The following is a 20567-nucleotide window of genomic DNA, read 5'->3' as shown; positions in this document are numbered from 1 at the left end:
GAATTTTCAACTGTTAAAGAGACCAAGCTATTAAAACAGATCATAATCTCTACTGAATCCAACAAATGTATGTGTTTCATTTTTAAACCAGAAGAAAAACACCTGGTGATCATCAAAAAAGAGTATGATGAACATCCAGTGCAGAGAAATGCTTGCCAGCCGGACAGCCTGAGGGAAGATGTTACATCAGACAAAGGTTTAGCTTTTTCTGCAAATGGCAAACAACAGTGAAGATACACAAAGAGTATCTGTTCATAGTTCAGGTGAAAGTTTACTCTGTTATTATGTCAATTATTTCTGTGTTCAGCAAATAGAGAATCATATTGTTGAGGCATAGTTTATACAGTAACATTAAGATAAATGGTTTTAGTACACTGCAACGAAGAAACACTCAAATGAATTAACTGGCATCACTGAACAATGGTTATCCTCAGAATAACTGAGAGGAGGGATCATTTTAATGCATGGTAATAAGTTAATGCACAATGCCCTAGTCATATCAGGTATGGGAGGATAAATCAAATGTGTAATACTTCCTTGTGTACTTTTTCCCCATTTCATTTTTTGGTTTATAAAAAAATGTAATCATAAATGATTAGATTTTTTTTTCTTTTCTTTTTGGCCTGATTTAGTATAAGAAATTATTAAAATATGTAGTTTATCAGCCTTTCTGTCTAACTTGCTCGGTGTAACCATAGCCTGATAATATGAATATGAGGTCTGTGCATCATAACCTGTGAATGTTTCAACTGAAATTTAAGTGTCATAAAATTACCAGTAGGCTGAAATGATAAGCAAAAATCAAAGTGTTACTTTTCATCCTCTCCCTAACCGATTTATATAAATACTGTATATACCTGAATGCATTTTCCATTTCAACAGAGTATACTATACAACAGCAAGTGAATCAGCACTGGTATTTTGCTAACAATCCACTTGCACATTGTGGGAGATGCATTTGCATACCCATGTGTGGGTAATTATAAGTGGGAAGTGAGTAGTAATTTTGATTTGTAGGTCAGAGAGACTGACTGCAACAAGAACAGCAAAGCAAGTTCCTGAATATGGGTGTCTTAGGTTAATTGTACACATTGTGTTGTGTTATATTTCTAAGTATAAGATCCATGTGAAATATCTAGCATAAAAGACAATGAGCCAGCTGCAATCTATATGTGTCTTTACATGTAGACTCTACATGAAGCATGTGCTTTGACCCAGAGATCTACCCTTTCTCATTTTAATTTGCTTCAAGTGGGTGTTCCTGTAAAGAATTGCAGTGTTGACAGTGATTTGGTGCGGAACTGAAGAGCTTTGAAGTCTGAATGGCACTAGGTGACGTAAGACCCATGCATCATTCACAAATAGCCTCTGGAAGACAACAGTTAGCAAAATGCATAACAACCACAGTGTGATTTCATCAGCTTGAGGACACTTTTGTACAGCAATATGGCTGGTTTTATGAAACGGCTCATAATATTACCTGGGCTGTGCACATTGCCTTTCTCTCTGAATAATTGCAGCCTCTCAATCAAACGTTCCGTCTGTTGAGTAGCGACACCCACACTGCCAGCCGGTAGCTCATTTACCTGATCGCCTCTTTGTGCAGAACTCTCCTACTCAGCAAGATTTTTTCCAGTAATGCTGTTGACTACAGTGTTAGGGTAGGGCAAAGAAAAACCTACCTGCTGATCAAATACTTGGTTTAAGCAATATTTAATTTAAGCTAATTCTGTTGCCATAATGTGACCTGAGGACTTTTGAAAGATTATGCATAAAATACACTATTTCCATGAATGAGTCTCAAACTAATGTATCCATTTTTCACTGATAAAAAATGAGTCCGTAACTTTATAGGAAATATAGAATGATGAATTAAAAACAGTAATATTGGGAAATGTGTACAATTACCATTTTAAATAACTGTTTTCTATTAATGTATTAATATATTTTAAAATGTACTTTATTCTAATTAAACTGGATCTGTACTTTATTCAGAACTTATTAAAACACATAGTTTTACTAGTGACATTCATAGCAGAAGAAAAGGTGAAAGGTCTTGAAAGCAAAATTATAGGTCCCTCAGCATCTAGCGCTGGGTCCTTTGTCAACCTTAAAGGAATTACTGCCTATTTGCTTTCATGTTTTAATTGAGAGACTATGAGAATAGCATCTGAGCTGCATTATAATCACCTTTATATTAATTGGTGAAGAATCTCTTTGCATGTTCTGTGAAGAACATTGTATTAAAAATAACATTTTAATGAGTGTCCAACTATACCAGCCATGCCAAAATCCTGCTGCTGGAGATCGACCATCCTGCAGAGTTTAATTCCAGTTCTAATCAAATACACCTGAAGCAGCTAATCAAAGCCTGTGGGTTCGCATGAAAATTACAGGCAGGTGTGCAGGGTTGATACTAAAATCTGCAGGAAGGTAGATTTCCAGGAGTGTGACTGCACACCTTTATTACACATTCTATGTGTGTGTGTTCTAATTGTCTGATGGTGACCTGAGAAGTGAACTTCACAGGCTGTTCAACAGATTTTGTTGACACTTTAGAATACTGTTCTGTTGTTAAGGAATAACTACACAGGAACAAATAACTAATGCACTAATAACATTCTAGTAACTATTATTAACTAACAATAAACTCTGATTAACATATAGGAAGTGATAGTGCTCAGTTGAAAGTTGAAAAGCATGGGTAGTAATAGCTCAAGTATTACTGCATCCTTTTAAAGGAATTACTAATTATTTGGATCGTTATTCTAAAGTGAAGATTGCGGTAACCCACTAGTAATGACTCAAGTGTTACCAAATCTAGCAAAAGGAATTACTATCCAGAACCTTGCAAAAACCTCAAAAGCTTACAATGATTTCAGAGTTATCGTGTTATTCACATTAGAATAATGATGGAAGTAATTAGTAATTCTTTCTGAGGAATTTCTGAAGATTTGGTAATACCTGAGTCATTACTAGTGGTTTACCATGACGTTCACTTTAGAATTAATTATACATTATGCATTATTCAAATTTATTATTAACCTGTTAACAGTAGTTCTTAGTAGTTCTTGGGGAGGTATGGCAAAAAAAAATAGTAGTTCCTGATTAACTAATAGTGAACTACCACATTAGATTAAGCACTTTTATTGACTAATTCATTAATGTTAGTTACTAGACTGCTAATATTGGGTTACACTTATGTTCTTATGTAGTTATTCAATAATGAATAGCTACATTTAGTACTTTAGTACAGTATTCTAAAGTGTTTCTGATTTTAAATCACATGGAGGATTTATGATCAGTCTGAAAGGCACTGCAAACCACACAGGGAACACGTGTACATCAAAATACCACTTAACAAAAAAATGAAGGAAAACTTGCGCATGCTGCCATGCTTTGACTCATTGCATTGCTTAAATTTTAAATGCAATACACAAACAGGCATTAAAAAAAGCTGAATCTATGTTGTTTAAATTGTTACATTCCCGTTTTATAATTAATCTAGGGGAATACGTAACAAAATGAAAGGAAAGTCCACATGGAGCCTCTCATCCCAGTCCCAGCCCTAAAGAACACTACCAACCACTAAAAGATCCACAACAATTTGATTTATTACATAAAGGAATAACAGGAACAAAACAAAAAGTCCCAGGAGGGGGCATAGCCAAGATAACAAACAAAACAGTATCTAACTCAGTTTTAAATTTTAAAACTTACCTAACACAGGGAAAAATAAGAATAACAAAAAGACAACAAAAAAGAGAGAAAATACAAAAACTCTTGACTGACCCCAGAACAGTACAAATTATGTCACAGGACATAACAACATTTACTTAAGGAGTTGTTCTTGGCAGTTGTTTGCTCATATAAAGCAGACATGTTACGTGATTGTTACAATGCATTTATCATGATTATGCGTTAAGTAACGGTTAGGAAGACACAGTTGTTTTAGGTATACGAATCATTTATTTTCATAAACATTAACAATAGTCATTTATCACTGATTACAGGAGTTTTGAGTATGACGGTTTAACCATCCATCCATTTTCCAAACAGTTTATCTTTCGTAGGGTTGCAGGGATGATGGATCTACTCTAGTATCCTGGATGCATGAATATAAATTAATACTCATTTCAATATATAGTACATATTTATAGGTAAATACACATTGTGATGTCATCCCTGCAAACATGTCCTTGTGGGGCCCATGCTGGTGTAATCAGCTCAAAGGGGAAATATGAATAATCAGTCATAACTAGATCCGCTGTAAGTATTTACTTGACATACTTGTCAGCTGTCAAGTAAAAAAAAAAAAAAAAAAAAAAAAAAAACAAACAAAAAAACGCTCTGATCCAGTGATCAGTGATCTTTATATGGTGACAATGTCCCACCCTCAGGATTTGAGTGAGCCAATGAGGAATGGTACCTTTTGGAGGGAAGTTTTACAACTCTTTGTCTCTAGTATGGTGTCTTGCATATGAAATTAGATTGGGGGGTTCAAGAGAAGAATCTCTAAGATTCTTATAAAACTAATGCGTTGCATAGGTATCAACATATAATATACACTCTCATTTAGATCATGAAAATATGAACTCATAGATACCAAACATCATATAGATGAGGTTATATTAACTAGTGATCTATCATAAGTATACATAAAACGTACACAGTACACATAAATATACAAGAACAGTAACAGCATACACAATGCCCTGAAGTATATGTGTGTTCATTCAAAGAAAGGTTTTTCTATGAATAAGAGAAGAGTCCCTTTTTTATGGGCATTATGTGTCTGTTTTTGAAAGACTTGAGTTAAGAGTTGCTTTGCCACATTCCTGGGAGCCATAAAAATAGTGTTATTAGATAGTGTGCCTTTGGTTGCTATGGAACCAGAGGCCTGTTCTGCCTTTTTTGAGGTGATAGTTGCATTTCATGGGAAGGACCCATAGACCCTTTGGTTAGATGAGGGGCGTTAGATATTATTTGTTAAATATAACAAATAGTTGTTTGTCTGATTGGTACAAATGCTACACTGGCTTTATGTGGGCACAGTGGGCTAAGGCCAGAACACACCAAAGAACACACCAAATTTAAAGTTTTTTTTTTTTTACATGAGACCATAGTCTGGATTATTTTTGATTGTTCCTGGTTAGGGAGAGTCTGTTGTTTGTGAGCTGTGGTGTGTTTTCATTACAAGAGGTTGGATTATTCATTTGCTATCAGTCAACATCAGCTACGGACAGTGTTTGGAAATTGATGCACTATAGATAAGACTTTCACACACATTAGCTTTCACATGACAAAAACCTACAATCTTACATTGCTTTTTTTTGTTTTGTTTTTTTACTTTTGTGTATTAACATTTTTGGCTATATGTAGCTGTATTAACCTGAATTAAATGTTTTCTATTTTGTATTTAATAAATCCATTGATTTGTAATCCCATTGACTACTGTACATTTTTGACAATATAGACATTAGTTACGTGGTGACTGCATCCATTTCAGATGTATAATAACTGTTTTTCCCAAAGACTTAAGTTATAGTAGCTGAAAAGTATTTAAAGTGAAACAGATGTATTGTTATAGATCAGGGGTGCATCCTGTTCCTCAAAACCTACCTTCCTACAGAGTTCAGTTCCAACCCTGATTAAACAAACCTGTCTGTAATTATCAAGTGCTCCTTCAGATCCTAATTAGTTGGTTCAGTTGTGTTTGATCAGGACCTGGTTAGGAACCCCCTTATGTAGATTAATAGTGTGGGCTAAATGAGGGCTACCCATGCAGGGCCAGTACTAAGGGGCCAACGTTTTGCCAATGAGCAAAATCTTAGAGGCCCTGCGCTGGCAGCCTGCTGGGGGCCCTTAGGCCAGACCTAAGTGGGCCCATAAAGGGCCGGTGCAGGCTTGTTTGCAGGGATCCCTCTCAAAAACGTTATCTGAGTGATTGGTTTGACTCTTATCTCATAACGCTGCTTATGTCTGGATTTTCATCAAAATAAGGAATGGATCTATCATTAAAAAAAATTTGGAACTTTGTATTTTATGATGGACAATATAACTGCACGCATGTGCACCATAAGTAACTGCCATTCTTACAGTACATAGCCAAATGATGACACATCACTCCATATATCTGTGAACTCAATGGTATGTTCTTTTGTCATCCATTGCAAAACCTCAATTCATTGCTCTTGAACATTAGATGGCAGTAATTAATTTTTTTATTAGTCAGTTGCTATAATGGGTCATTCATCATGAGCAAGGGCATCTTTCTCCATTGACAGGCATTTAAAATATTAGATGGTAGTATGTTTTAAAAATGCTCTTTTTTTTTTTTTGGATGTGCTGAATGAATTGTTTTCTTTCCTGTCTGCCTTTAATATCACAGCTCCTGTCCCAACCTGACTGAGTGATTAATTGACATTTCTTCTTATACTCCTTTGTCTCTGTTGAATGTAATAGCATCTCTGCTCAGTTTGCTTTCACATGATTGGAGTAGATGATTGGTGGCTGGCCTCTATTCAGCACTCTCTCACAAAACACTGAATCACAGATTTTTATCAACTCTGTTGATTTACAAAGGATTAGAATTCGTGCCATTTTAAGACACGGATTCTACATTACCAGACCTGTGATGAAACCGAGGTGTTAATTAATCGGACTCTGTCAAAGCCCATATGCGAGTTAAGTTAGTGTGACACTCTCTCCCACTCAGTTTCTCTCTGGCTATTTTCCTTTGTCAAAGTGTATCTGTGACTGCAGCCTGTAATTGGATTATTGGCATTGGCAGAACCGCATGTGAAACAATGAAAAAAAAGTGTATTGATCATGGTCTGCCTGTACCTTCAGTCAGCATGGCATAATTTAAATCTCTTCTCTGATACGGGGCTTGTTGAGATCATGCATTTTCCCAAGAACTGCCGCAGGACTCACAGATTAGATTCAGTATCTAGTTTAGAGGGATCGCAAGTTTAAAGGGTTAGAATGTGTTTTATTTCAACACATCTTGATGTGTTTTATTTTATTTTGTACTGCTGTGTGAGTCTGCAGGATGTTTAAAGCTCACTGGACATGTTTTATTTTTTGTTTTTTAAGACTCAGTTTGTGTTCAGAATATCTCCATGATTTTAAAATGTATTTATTTATTTATTTATTTAATATGCAGAGGTAACTATATACAAACCATTTGAAGGTTTCCACAAAATCATTCACTGATTTCCACAAAAATGTGAACACTGTGGCTCTGTGGTCTAGTTTAGTTTGTTTGAATAAAGACTGGAATTAACTACATGAAATTTGTCCAGATTTTTGTCCCGTTTTGCAGTCTGGATGAGACAGTCTGCAAACTTTGAGCAATCAGTTTCATAGAAAATTCACATCCAGTCTATGATTCAATTTTTTTTAAAGTACCAGGGAAATCCTTGTATTAACATCACTTTTTATGTGTTCAGATTTTAAAAGGCATGTAGTATATTCCAACTTTAACACTGGCACAACCAATACTATGATTTTGGCGGTGGGACTAATTGTATGTCCAAATAATGGCAGATTGTGGAATCTTCAGGAAACCTTATTTTTAATTCCATTTGGTGACAGTTTTAAGACATAATTTAAAAAAGAATCCCCAAAATGCAATAGAACTGATGTCATTCAGCATAGGCTGTGTCATAGCATTACCATAAAGAATTACTTCATGAAAACTGATTAATAAAACCATTACCACTGACACTGAGCACAGTATAACTTTACATATTCTGATGGGAAAGTGCTATAGTAGCCATGTAGCTACATAACAAAGAGATGAAAGATGATCAAGGAATGAGCGCCCCGTGCTGGTCGGAATAAAACTAAATGCAGCAGCAGACTAATAATACTTAAAAGGTCTATCATTCATGTAGAGACCAGGCTCTAGACTGCTTAGCTTTAATGAAGAACCTTATACTGGCTACTGCACACAACAGACACACTAGCTGTCTTTAGCTTAATAAAGCTGTTCTAATAGAGGGGTAGCGCATCCTGACAAGATCATTACGGCCATCAGGATGCGCTACCAGCTTAAATAATGAGGTCAAATTCATGATTAAGTTTGGGAACTAATGACAAAAGAATGTCAGGAGGCCAGTTTAATGCCTCATCTGAAGGACCCTCCTTTTTAAAGGGGCCGGTTTAATGCTTCATCATAAGGTTGTTTTTTTTTTTTTTTTTTTTTTTTTTTTGCAGTCTGAATTCTGCATCATCATAATAGGACTTTTGCTCCCATACATGTCAGGGAATGAGCGCCCCCTTCTGGCTGGAATAAAGGTAAATGCAGCAGCAGAGATGCTTTTTTTCAAAAAGTCTACCATCCTATTAGGGACCAGGCTCTGGCCTGATTAGCTTTAGTGAGGAACCAGACTTGGGATACTGCATGCAACAGGTGAATTTGAACTCTGTGCCTTGATAAATCTGTTCTAATGGAGGGGTAGCACATCCTGACAAGCTCAATACGGCCATCAGGATGCGCTACCATCTTAAACAATGAGATCCAATTCATGATTACGCTGGGGAAATAATCGTCTGAACAACGCTCCTTTGCAGGTGCCATTCTCACGCTTTATCAGAAGGTTGCTTTGTTTTACATTCTAAAGTCCAATTCGTTATACTAAGACTTTTGTACCCATACAAGTAAGGGAATGAGCATCCCCCTGCTGGCCAGACTAAAACTAGCTCCAGCAGCAAGCTACATTTTCACAAATTGTCTCCCACCAGTGTACTGACCAGGCTCTGGCCTGCTTAGCTTTAGTGAGGTAGGAAAATCTGAGAGGGTAGCACAAATCGACAACACCATTCATGTGAGCGATACAGCAGTCTTTAGGCCCACCGCAAATGCTCTTATTGGTTGAGAGGCGTGATGACGCCCAACCCAAGCCAATACTGATAAACATCGCACCCCTCCTGTGACCAATGGTTTGTCTGTATGTATATTCAGAGCCAGTGAGCAATGGGCTTTCAAAATAATAATGATAATAAAAAACTGTGTGTATGCGTGATAAAATAATTGTTGGCGTTGATTAATTAATGTGTTAACGTGATAATAATGTGTTAACTTGCCCAGCCCTATATATATATATATATATATATATATATATATATATATATATATATATATATATATATATATATATATATATATATATATATATATATATATATATTATTGCCAATGGTTTTGAACCTAAATAAATACATATAGTTGTGATGTTTCCACTGATTGCTGTTCATAGAGCTTATGCAAATATATACATGCAGTATACAGTATGAATATGTAAATTATGTAAATTAGAACATACACATACATTTCATGTTTGCATATTTCAATGTAAATATGATATCAGATGCAAATTGGATCACAAACCCTAGAGCATAGGAAAGTTATTGAGCTACAGAACTGCACAGTCAAGCAATAATGTTGCTGTGGAAAATCACAGCTCATGCACAGGGGGGCTAATTGAGCTCACTCTCAGAACAGAGGATTTTTATTTATTTATTTTTTTCTGGATAAATTCTGCATCTGCGAGATTTACACATTTAACCTTTTTATCATGCACTACTGTTCAAAAGTTTTGGCTTGGTAATATTTTTGAAAGAAGTCTCTTATGCTCACCAAGGCTGCATTTATTTGATGAAAATGACATTGAAACAGCAGTATTGTAATTGTATTGAAATATTTTTCAATTTTGTTTTCCATTACTTCAGTTTTCAGTGTCACATGATCCATCAGAAATCATCCGAATATGCTGATTTGGTGTTTAAGTAACATACCTTATTATTATAAATGATGAAAAAGTTGTGCTGCTTAGTACTTTTGTGAAAACCATGATACTTTTTTTTGTTCAGAAATATTTGATGAATAGGAAGTTCAAAAGAATAATATTTACTAGAAATAGTTATTTTACCAGCCAACAACAACAACAACAACAACAACAACAACAACAACAAAATACAAACATTAAGGGAACATTCCATTTCAGCATTATGCAATGCAAACATTACGGACACATTACTTCTGAATGTTGTCTTGATCTTCTGAAACAAATAGTAAGTTTAGTCATTAAAACGTAATAAATAAATAAAAAAATAAATAAAATAAAACACGACAGACAGACATCCAAGAAAAACTTTGGCAGAATGTTAGCGAGAGTTCTCCTGGCAATGTCCCATGTTAGCTAGGTTGAAACAATATTTAGTCCTTACTGTGACTTTTGATTAATTTAATATTTTAATGTTTTTGAAATTCTTTTAAAACAAAAGGAATCGTACTGACCTCAAACTTTTGAATGGTAGTGGAAATTCAGCAACTGTATTTGCACATACATCATTTCGAACAGTTGCGACTAACCACCTTAAAACAACAGAGAATTGCCTTTGACTTTAACTAGTCTGCTAGCACCTTATATTGTTTTGTCTTTGTTCTGCTTGTCGGAGATAAAGGAGGGAGGCATCTTCTTGTTGTCCGGATTCTTTGTATTCTTATTGTGATGCTCTCAGGCATGAGATTCAATCTTCCTTCCATTCAGACTGACGGGCATTTTTATGTTTGCAATTTATGAACTGTTGTACAGAGCTTCATGGAACACCGCTCCTAAATTAGACCATTGTTTAGCATTCATGACTACAGCTAGCATGAACATTTAATGGCTTTAGTCTTGAGAAAGCAAGAAAGCTTCTTGGAGCTATGCAAGGTTAAATTCCTGATTTGATGGACCTTTATGTTATATCATTAGTTTCTCTAGATTACTTATATAAAACAAGAATTAGCATTTGGCGACTCTTAATAAATTGACTAGCATTAAATAGGGAAAAGTTTGAAACAGATAGAACTTTTCCTTCTTTAATAATCTATATTTTGGAGAGGAACAAGCCACACAGGTGGTCCATATCGATCGCTTGATAGAAATGCTGAGAACTGAATTTCTATACATCCTTTGTGTGCTAGTTAATTCAATGTTATCCAGTAATGAGCTTTCCTGTGCAATAGAATGAAAAGAATGAAATAGAACTAACTAGGACACTAACTTGGACACCAGTGGCTGAATCTACAAAGATTTCTCCATGTCTCTCAGGAAGCTTCCTGTTCCTCTTCTTTGGCTTCCTCTGAGCTGTGCACTAATGATGTGGTCTGACTGTGAGAGTACTGGAGACTTCCTCGCTAAACCTCCACATCAAAGCAACCTTAAGAGAGCCCTAAAACCTCGGGTCTTCCCAGGGAGACTACATATAAAAGAAGCTGTTAACTTAGAAGAGAACAACACAAGAGCTGAAGTTAAAAGGGAGGATTTAAAAAGCACCTATGGAGCACTATATGACTGACTGTAAGTTATATAAGATTCATGCACTTTGCATGAGAAGCATTTATGTTCAAGGTATTTATACTGGTCTGCCAGCTGAGGTATAGGCAATGAACATAACTTGTAAGAAAAAAAAAGAGAAAAACTGTACAAACACTAATCTGATCGATATCTTATTAAACTTGACCTTTAAGATTTGACTTTATTCTGTGACTTAAAGTTACAATCTGATTGTATTTCTCAAAATGAGATATTTCAAAAAGTGACTTTATATTTTGAAAGTAACTATATGTTACATTCCCACTGTATTCCTCAAAATTAGATTTTATATCTTTTTTTTCTTTTTTCACTTTATATCTAAAATGTGACAATGCCACAAACTGCCCTTCTATCTCAGTCTGAATGTATCCCAAAATGTGACTTTATAATCTGACATTATATCTCTGACTTGATATCTTATTTTTCTCAGTTTGTCAAAGTTTCTTATGTCTGAGATTTTAATGCAATTTATTAAATAATTTATTCTCCCTTGAGCTTTAACACATTCATGAATAAAAAATCAAAAAGAAGAAGAAAAAAATCAAGAATTAATTAATTCTCATTTATAAAATGAATTTCTACTTGTACAGTGTCAGTTAAACTGTTAAAGCCAGAAGTCTTCTATGGTATGTTTTAGACCGTGGAATCGTGGCACATTCATCAAAGCAAATTTGCTTCAGCTGCCAATTTAGACAGAGAGTGCCCATACAGAATAATTTTCAGGTAATATCTATTTTCAGCTGGACTCAAGTCTGGGCTCTGGGCCATTACTGAATACTCACTTTCTTTTCTCATCTTCTTTGTTTCCTCCTTTATGCTCTAGGTCATTGACCTGAAAACACAGACACTGAGAAGAAGAAGAAGAAAAAAAAACACTAAAATTGTTAGTAAATTTCACAAAAAATGGCAAATAACACAATGAATTAAACATCAACATTTATAATGAAATATATTAATTCAATCTATATATATATATATATATATATATATATATATATATATATATATATATATATATATATATATACACACATACTTGTTTGGTAATGTAAGATAATATTTCTATAAAATGGTACACCATACTTAAGTTATGGTTCAGGCTCTATAAACAAACAAACAAACAAACAAACAAACAAACCTAAAACTGAACAGGATGGAAAAAAGAGTAAGCCATTGCTCAGTGAGGAATTGAGAGTTTGCTTACATGATGGTGTCACCTAGAAGTTAGTTTTGCCATTTTTCTGAACACCTTTTAATATTTGGACATCATCATTCTGATTTATGTCTAATTTTTATCAGACAGGATAGAAGGTTTAAAGTGAGACAAACAATCAATGACAAACCATCAAAGAATCTTGAATATTATATTACTAATAATAGACTGAATCACTGAGTTGGAAAAAGGATCACCTCGTGTCAGTATTTTGTTGAACCACCTTTTGCTTTAATTACAGTCTTTAGTCTGAGATCTTTCTCTGTCTAACTTTGCACATCTAGACTTTGCAATATTTGTCCACTCTTTTTTGTAGAACTGCTCAAGTTCAGTTAAATTTGATGGTGAGCATTTGTGGACTGCAGTCTTCAAGTCATTCCACAGATTTTCAGTGGGCTTTTAAGTCTGGGCTCTGAATAGGCCATGCAAGGACATTCACCTTTTTCTCCGTCAACCACTGTGTGGTCAGTTTTGCTGTGTACTTTGGCTCATTGTCATGTTGGAAGGTAAACCTTCTTCCCAATGACAACTTTCTAACACAATTCATCATACCATCCTCAAGAATTTGACGGTATTTTGCCCCATCCAATGCTGTTATTTGGATGGTGAGCTCTATTGGATTATTACCAGACATAGCTGTAGACATATCATTATGTCAGTCATCACTGATAAGCTACTACTAAATATTGTAGAAACTTAATTTTCTGTAAAGTTGCTTTGCAACAATTTGTATTTTTAAAAGCACTATACAAATAAACTTGAATTTAATTGAATTGAATTTGGTGTTGAAGCCAAATAATTCAATTTTAGTCTAATCTGCCTCAGTATCTTCAAGGTGTGTTTTGACAAAGCTCAGTTTGGACTGGATGTGGACTTTCTTGAGTTTATTTTTCTTTTTTCAACCCTCCCATACAAGCCACATTTGTGGAGAATTTGTAATATTGTTGTCTCATGCACACAATGACAGATCTCATAAATACCTGCAACTGCTTCAGAGTTGCTGTAGGCCTCTTGCTAGCCTCTCCTCTCTGACCAGTTTCCTCCTGGCTCTTTCATCCAATTTGGAGTGACATCCTGATCCAGGGAGGGTCCGTACCTTCCACTTAATAATAGACTTCACTGTGCTTACAGGCATTGATAAAGGCTTTGACATTTTTTTTATATCAATCTCCTGACCTGTGGCTGTCCACAACTTATCCTGGAGATCTTTTGACATTGCCTTGCCACCCATAGTTGATTGTTTGCTTTATTTGCACTACCAAGGGCTGAAATACTCCAGGAAAGAAAGTAAAACCTGGAATATTTCTTATAAATAATAAATTGTTAAAAAAAAAAAGCATTAATAAATCACATAAATGGCAAAAATGATGGTTGTTGTTATTGTACTATTGCGATGAAAGCAAATATGATTTGCATCTTTACAAATTTTTGAGTTTCATATTTTATCCAAAATTTTAGGACATGAAAAAGATGTACTGAATATGCAACCCAAACTTATAATAACTGAAAATGCAGAGATCTTCTAATCATGTCACTGTTAAAATTATACAGTCAGGACACTAATGTAAAACATGAGACAGCTGTGCAGTAAAATTATCCTGATGAAAATCTTTTTTGTATCGAACCTTCTTGTATTCTCTAATAATACACTCTAAATGATGCACATAATGTAGAACGAGATCAAATTTGAATAAATAACACAACATATCAATTTACTCCAATAGAGAAAGCCATTTTTTTAAAATCCATTTTAGTCAGAAAGATGAACACATTATATAACCAAAGAAAAAAAAAATCATTTATTCATTCAAATTAATGTGTTAAAATGAGTAAATAAACAGAATTACTGTGATGCAACAGAGGACTTACGAATAAAGCTTGAAACCTAAAGCCTATTATGGGCCCAATGTTCACATAATTTCTATAAATTATTCAAATAAATAACACTTGTACAAGAACTCAAAGAGAAAAGAGCAGCAATGTTATGGGTGGTGTTAAATAATCCCAATGAAATATACATAGTGTCATTAAACCTTTGATGAGTTATAATTTAGTCAGTTTGTCCAAAAAAATTGTGACCACAAAAAAGAGCCCTGGGCTTTATAATGAACTGTCAATGCCTGCAAATTCAACCTTAAAGCACTTCTGTCAGGAATCGCTGAAAGACAGCAAAATATCAGATCTTGAAAAAAACTGGAAAGAATCTCATGCAAAGGTTGTCTGATGAGTACAGGACTTCCTGGGATTTACAATTAAATCATTTCAAAATGTGGTAAATACCAAATTAAGAGTACATCTTGTATACTTAAAATATCCTTGATATAAGCATGTCCACTTAAACAACAGAAAAGCTAAAAAAGGTCCTGTAATTTAATTCAGGGAGACCATCGCCACCATATGCCAAAGCTTACACATATCTTATGGATAAAAAGACAGAGTGTATCAAAAAACAAAACAAACAAGTGAATGGATACAACAGGCTCAAAGAGGGCTAATTTATAGAACTAAAAGTATTTAATTGTGTTATGGTCTTGTGCTTTGGCCTTAAATGTCTCGTAGCTCTTGTTCTGGCCAGAATAACCTCTAGTAAAGGTTTAAAACGAATTTCGTTTGAGCATGTGTCTTCCCCTCCACATTTAAAGATGTTCAGTTATTCACCAATAACTTATTAATACCTTTATTCAACAACTTTATTCAAAAAGAGGCATTCGTGCTCATCTCCCTGTCAGCACAAACAGGTCCCCATCTCAACATTTCACATACAGCGATAGTATGACGACGCAGAATGATCGAGTCTTTTACAAATATAATGCTGATAAAAACCAGTTCTGCTTGTTGTTTCCTGGGAAATGTTTGCTTCAGTTCCGCCCAGCTTCAGCGCTCTTCCATCAACCAACCAACCAACCAGTGAAGCAACAGCGGTGAAGAAACTTTAGTAGGTTCTGACGACAGATACAAGTAGACCTTCAGACCAGCTCAAGTACCTTTAGAAATGGAAAAAAAACATTTGTAGTGCGATTTAATTTGGGGTTTTGAGATTTGAAATATTGAACAGCTGAGCGAATGTGACTACAGCAGGACAGATCCTCCTGCTTTTAGTAATATAAAACAGCTCTCTGTAATAAACATTGACCTTTGTGTGGCTATTTATTGTTTTAGAGTAGAACTCACCTTGATTGTTCCTTGACTGTTGGCTGCAATCAACACATTTGACTCCTGAGAATCAGAACAGAGAGAACAATATTTAGTTTGACAGTCTACTCGCCTGTGTTTGTTTGGCCTAAACCGCCCAGGTCATTCCAGACTCAAAAACAGTAATGTGTTTCATTACTGTTATACTTTCACAAAAAGGCCTTGACATTTTATTTCTACGTAATTTATGTAAGGATGAGAAAGGCAACTAATTAAGACCAAGACACTAAGCAGAAATTCAGCTTGGTCACCACACAATTATTATCGATTTTTTCTCTGAAAATGGCAAGTATGAAAGGTACATAATACACAAGGGATCTGGAAGCAGAGCTAATGTTTAATAAAGCATGCAAAACATGAATCCACACGTTTCATTTTCTAATATTTCTGAGCTGGTTAGGCTTGTTCACAATTACTTTTATTAAATATTAACTCTTTGGGGATCCATAATTACTAACAACATACAACAATAAAAACAAAACACAATAAAAAAAAAAAAAAAAAAATTATATAACAAATAGAAAAAAATCTAAAATAACAATAAAAATGAAATTCTGAAAGCGGACATACACCAAGCTTCTCCCAACCCACTGTCCTTTGCTACCCTGCCATTACTTGTCCTTAATGTACCAAGGAGTTCAGTTTGACTGTCCCCATGTGCCCCCATGGCCCTTCTTGTCCTACTGCTGGTTTTAGAAGAGTGATTTATCATGTCAAATGTGAGTGAGATAAGACTGAATCATACCCCATCAGGTAGAGCGCGCCAGCACACTGCACTGACAAACTCATTGGTGTCGTCCTCTTTCTTGTCCTTGTCCAGGACACTCTTCACAGTGTCAAACTTGAAAGTTAATAGCGTCTTGGAGAGCCCCTTGTAGTACAAGTACAGTGAGTTGTTTTCACTTCCTGTGGTGTATAAAGTGAAAGCATTATTGAGGAGTTTTAAAATATATTTTTTAACCAGATAAACATTACAATGCAAAAGTTGGTTTTATTTCCCTTTTCACTTAATAATAAACCCTTCATTGATTTGAAAGATCAGAGGAAGTTTAATCAAACAGCATTATCACCAGTCTGAAATAGTTTTTGTGGCAAAAAGCAAACCTTTTAACCAATTTTGCATAGTGCCACTCACCACATGCTACATAGTCTCCATTAGATGCCAGACCCACAAAGTTCTTCTCGTTGATGTGGCCTTTAAAGGAGCGCAAACAATGCGGCTTGTTCACGTTCCAGAGTTTCAGCTGGCTGTCTGTTGATCTGTAAGGGATGTTACAATTGAACTTAGATGTTTGGTTTTCAACTCAAGAGTCGTTTGTAATTGGTGGTGTAATGGTTCAGATTTCTAATGCTGCAGATTGGATCATGGTTTTATTTGAATAGGGATGCAAATGTAAGAAAATTCTAGGATGATTTGATAACCAATATTTTTATAACACCGTAAGCTGATATTGTTCCAATAGCTGGTGTTTTGTTTAGGTTAAGTAACGTGATACAGCAATACAGTACTAAAAATTGTACCATAAGTTGTTTTTTTCCAAGAACTGTTTTACCCATATTACACAAATTATTACACATTAACTTCTTTCCACTGACTTTTACACTCAAGACATTTTCCATTGATACAGGATAAAAAGCACAATAAAATTGTGTATACATACGCAGACACAATCTCTTCTCCATTGACAAATTTGGCATAGGACACTGCTTTCCTGTGGCCTTTGAAAACCATGATGGGCTGCTTAGTGTTTCTCAGGTCATAGTAGTGCACACAGTGGTCTGGAAATGATTTAGAATGAATTGAAAAGTTTAACGATTTTAGCGGGAAGTAAAACTTTTAATAGGTCGATTCAAATGAATTATGCACCTGCACAACCAAAGGCAAGGTGATATCGAGAGGATGGACTGAACTTGACACAGCATACATTGGCCTTCGCTTCAATGCTGGCTACTGAATTGTCCAGGTTGGTGGACCACAACTTAACTGGGGAAAAACAGAATTCATTCTTAAGTATTTATCAAATCCTAAACTCAAATAACTCGATCGGAAAACATTTCAGTTGCAGAAATACCTTTTGCATCATCTGATCCTGATGCTAATAGCTTGGGGTCCATAAGGTTGAAATCAACACTCCAACACCGCTTCTCATGCTCCTGTGGAAATTTATTTTTGCAAGTCAGAGTCCAACTTAGATTAAGTCTAAAGGAACTGCAATGTATTCACAAATGTACATATTAAATTCCAACTTAACCCCAGTCTGAATGTAATGTATATTTGTGCTGCAACAACTTATCCAGTGAATATAGTTTTTTTCAAATATTTAACTCTATTTTTCAAATGTTTCATTTAGTAAGTTAAACTTTACAATTTTCATACATAATGAACAGCATTTTTTTATACAAATTAACTTTTATTGAGCAAGGATGCATTAAATTGATTAAAAGTCACAGTAAAAACACTTATGTTTCTAAAGATATCTCTTTTTTTATATTGTATTTATTATCATACATAGATGTTAAGTGGGTCTGTAGAAGTCTGTGAGTTAAGAAGGAACATTTTAAAAATTGCTGTCCTACTGAAAGGGGTTTAAGAGTAATGAATGTCATCTGGCACTGTCTGACACATAAGGATACCTGGTAGACCTTTGACCTCTGTCCCGTGAACCCATCCCAAAGAATGACAGTCCCCTCATAGTCGCTGCTCGCTAACAGATTTTTGTGGTAGCTACTCCAGCTGATACAGCTGGAAAAAGACAAGACAGAAGAAAATGTGAATTCTCTTGTACTGCTGCATAATCCACTAAGAACATTCAGGCCAGCCCCTGATTTCTCACACTCTTTATACCTAATTTTAGAGTTACATGTCATCTCGTTGACAGGATAATGAATGTCCACAGCATCCTGGATCACAGTGCCATACTCAAACACTTTAATTTTCTTAGTGACACCGGCAATGGCAAAGTAATCACAGTCGCGGTCAAACTCAATGCTGCAAAAGAAGGGAAAGAGATGAGACAGAACAAGTGTTAGCACAGCGGGTTCTCCTGACTGTGCATGCTCATTATCTGCTCTACTTCCACTCAAACACAGACACTGAAAGAGACAAGAGTTGTAATGCATCCAAACAGCCTCTCAGACACTTAGGTGATCAGATATAAGTATGTCTGAAAAATTATGGTGTGATGAAATGTGCTGATGGTTTTTTTCTACTAGCCAAGCGAGGTTCTTTGGCTGGTTGAGAATTGGTGTAATATACTGTATCTGAACATTACATAAAACATCGAAATAATGGTTGGTTTGAGCCAATGATTATATTTGTAAACCCAATTAACAGAATTGAGAACTAAACCAAATGATTTTCATGACATTTGGAATCGTCTGCCTTCTTTCACTGATGCAGAAGAAACCATTCTAAAACATTCAGATCATGTTTCCTGCACTATTGAAACTATAAAAAAAATTCTTTAAACTTAGCCGAGAGCTTAAAGTCTGAACCTAATGTGATAAAAGGAAAAGACTAAGCATCGAATAAAATATACTCTACTGTTCAAAACTGAGGATTTTTTGTTTTTGTTTTTTTAATGTTTTTGGAAGAAGTCTCTTCTGCTCAGCAAGACTGCATTTATTTAATAAAAAATACAGTAAAAAGTAGTACAGTGAAATATTATTTCTATATTAATATTAATAATATTATGTTAAAATGTAATTTTTCCTGTAATGGCAAAGCTGAAATTTCAGCAGTGATTACTCCAGTCTTCGGTATCACATGATCTTTTAGAAATAATTTTAATATGCTGAAATCAGTGCAGCTTTTTTTTTTTTTTTTTTTTTTTTGCTTTTTTTCAGGATTCTTTGATGAATAGGAAGTTAAACATAGATAAAAAAATCTTTAATAGCATTATAAATGTCTTTACTGTCATTTTTGATCAAATATGAATATAATGCAGTCTTGCTATATAAAGTATTAATTTCTTTCAACAAAAACAAATAAATTTATATATCTTACACACCTCAAAGTTTTCATCACTACTCTAATGAAAAAAAGGCATCTTGTCATCAAACCCCGCAATAAGCATACAGCGAGACCTGTAGTTCAATTTCTGAAAAAACTACTGTTAATGTGTTCTCAAGTTTTATCAGAATTAAATGTGTAATTACTAACTTATTAATGAGAATACACAGTTAAATATACACATTCGGACATTTAGTTGTAACTGATCATATTTAATGGAACAGGGATGAGATTCATGAGCAATTATATATATATATATAAAGCTGGCCACAATTCCATTTAATTTTTTTTAATAGATGTTACTCAAAATTCACAGTCAATATCTGTAATGTTATTCAGTAATACAATACTACCCTCTGCTGGTTACTTCAAGAATGGAACTGAACCAAGACTAAAGTGTGGTCTGAACTTCAATTTAGATTTTGCAGCCTTACCTGGACACAATACTGGAGCCATTATAGAGGTCACTAGCGTAAGATAGGGTGGCCAGAGGCCTCACAGAGTTGTAACGGGTAAATTTTGATAGACACTCCATGAAATCATCCAGTTGGTTAACAGTCCTGCTGTCATCTATTAATGAGAAAAGCAACTGTGTTGAATATAGCAGATTTTTTTAAAAGATTTGTATAAACAAATATACTAATACTTTGTATGAACAGATACACAATATATATATCGCTCTGAATCAACCAACCCGTTATTCGAGACATCCTATTGGAGAAATAACACTGTTCCAGATCCTCAAAGTGTGCCGTCAGTCTCTTTCGTCGTGACGCCAGAG

At 34.9% G+C, this 20567-nt stretch overlaps 2 protein-coding genes across 5 annotated transcripts in view; both read right to left on the bottom strand.

Moving 5' to 3' along the window:
• Positions 1-20567, bottom strand: part of astn1 (astrotactin 1) — a 584917-nt gene that overhangs the window by 304968 nt on the left and 259382 nt on the right. The gene's annotated exons all lie outside the window — the stretch shown is intronic.
• cop1 (COP1 E3 ubiquitin ligase) overlaps positions 14359-20567 on the bottom strand; it is a 10741-nt gene continuing 4532 nt past the window's right edge. Inside the window, exons 10-20 of the mRNA XM_042775942.1 lie at positions 20481-20567; positions 20221-20356; positions 18620-18763; positions 18409-18517; positions 17847-17928; positions 17642-17758; positions 17436-17553; positions 16910-17034; positions 16520-16680; positions 15754-15798; positions 14359-15566 (exon numbers count right to left, since the gene is read on the bottom strand). The exon at positions 20481-20567 is cut by the window's right edge and continues 28 nt beyond it. Of these exons, the coding sequence (XP_042631876.1) occupies positions 15549-15566; positions 15754-15798; positions 16520-16680; positions 16910-17034; positions 17436-17553; positions 17642-17758; positions 17847-17928; positions 18409-18517; positions 18620-18763; positions 20221-20356; positions 20481-20567 (1142 nt within the window). The 3' untranslated portion in view covers positions 14359-15548. The remainder of the gene's footprint in view (positions 15567-15753; positions 15799-16519; positions 16681-16909; positions 17035-17435; positions 17554-17641; positions 17759-17846; positions 17929-18408; positions 18518-18619; positions 18764-20220; positions 20357-20480) is intronic.

This window comes from Cyprinus carpio, chromosome A2 (assembly GCF_018340385.1).
Source record: "Cyprinus carpio isolate SPL01 chromosome A2, ASM1834038v1, whole genome shotgun sequence".
In the NCBI taxonomy this organism is placed as follows: Eukaryota; Metazoa; Chordata; class Actinopteri; order Cypriniformes; family Cyprinidae; genus Cyprinus; species Cyprinus carpio.
This window is presented reverse-complemented; position numbering and strand designations above follow the sequence as displayed.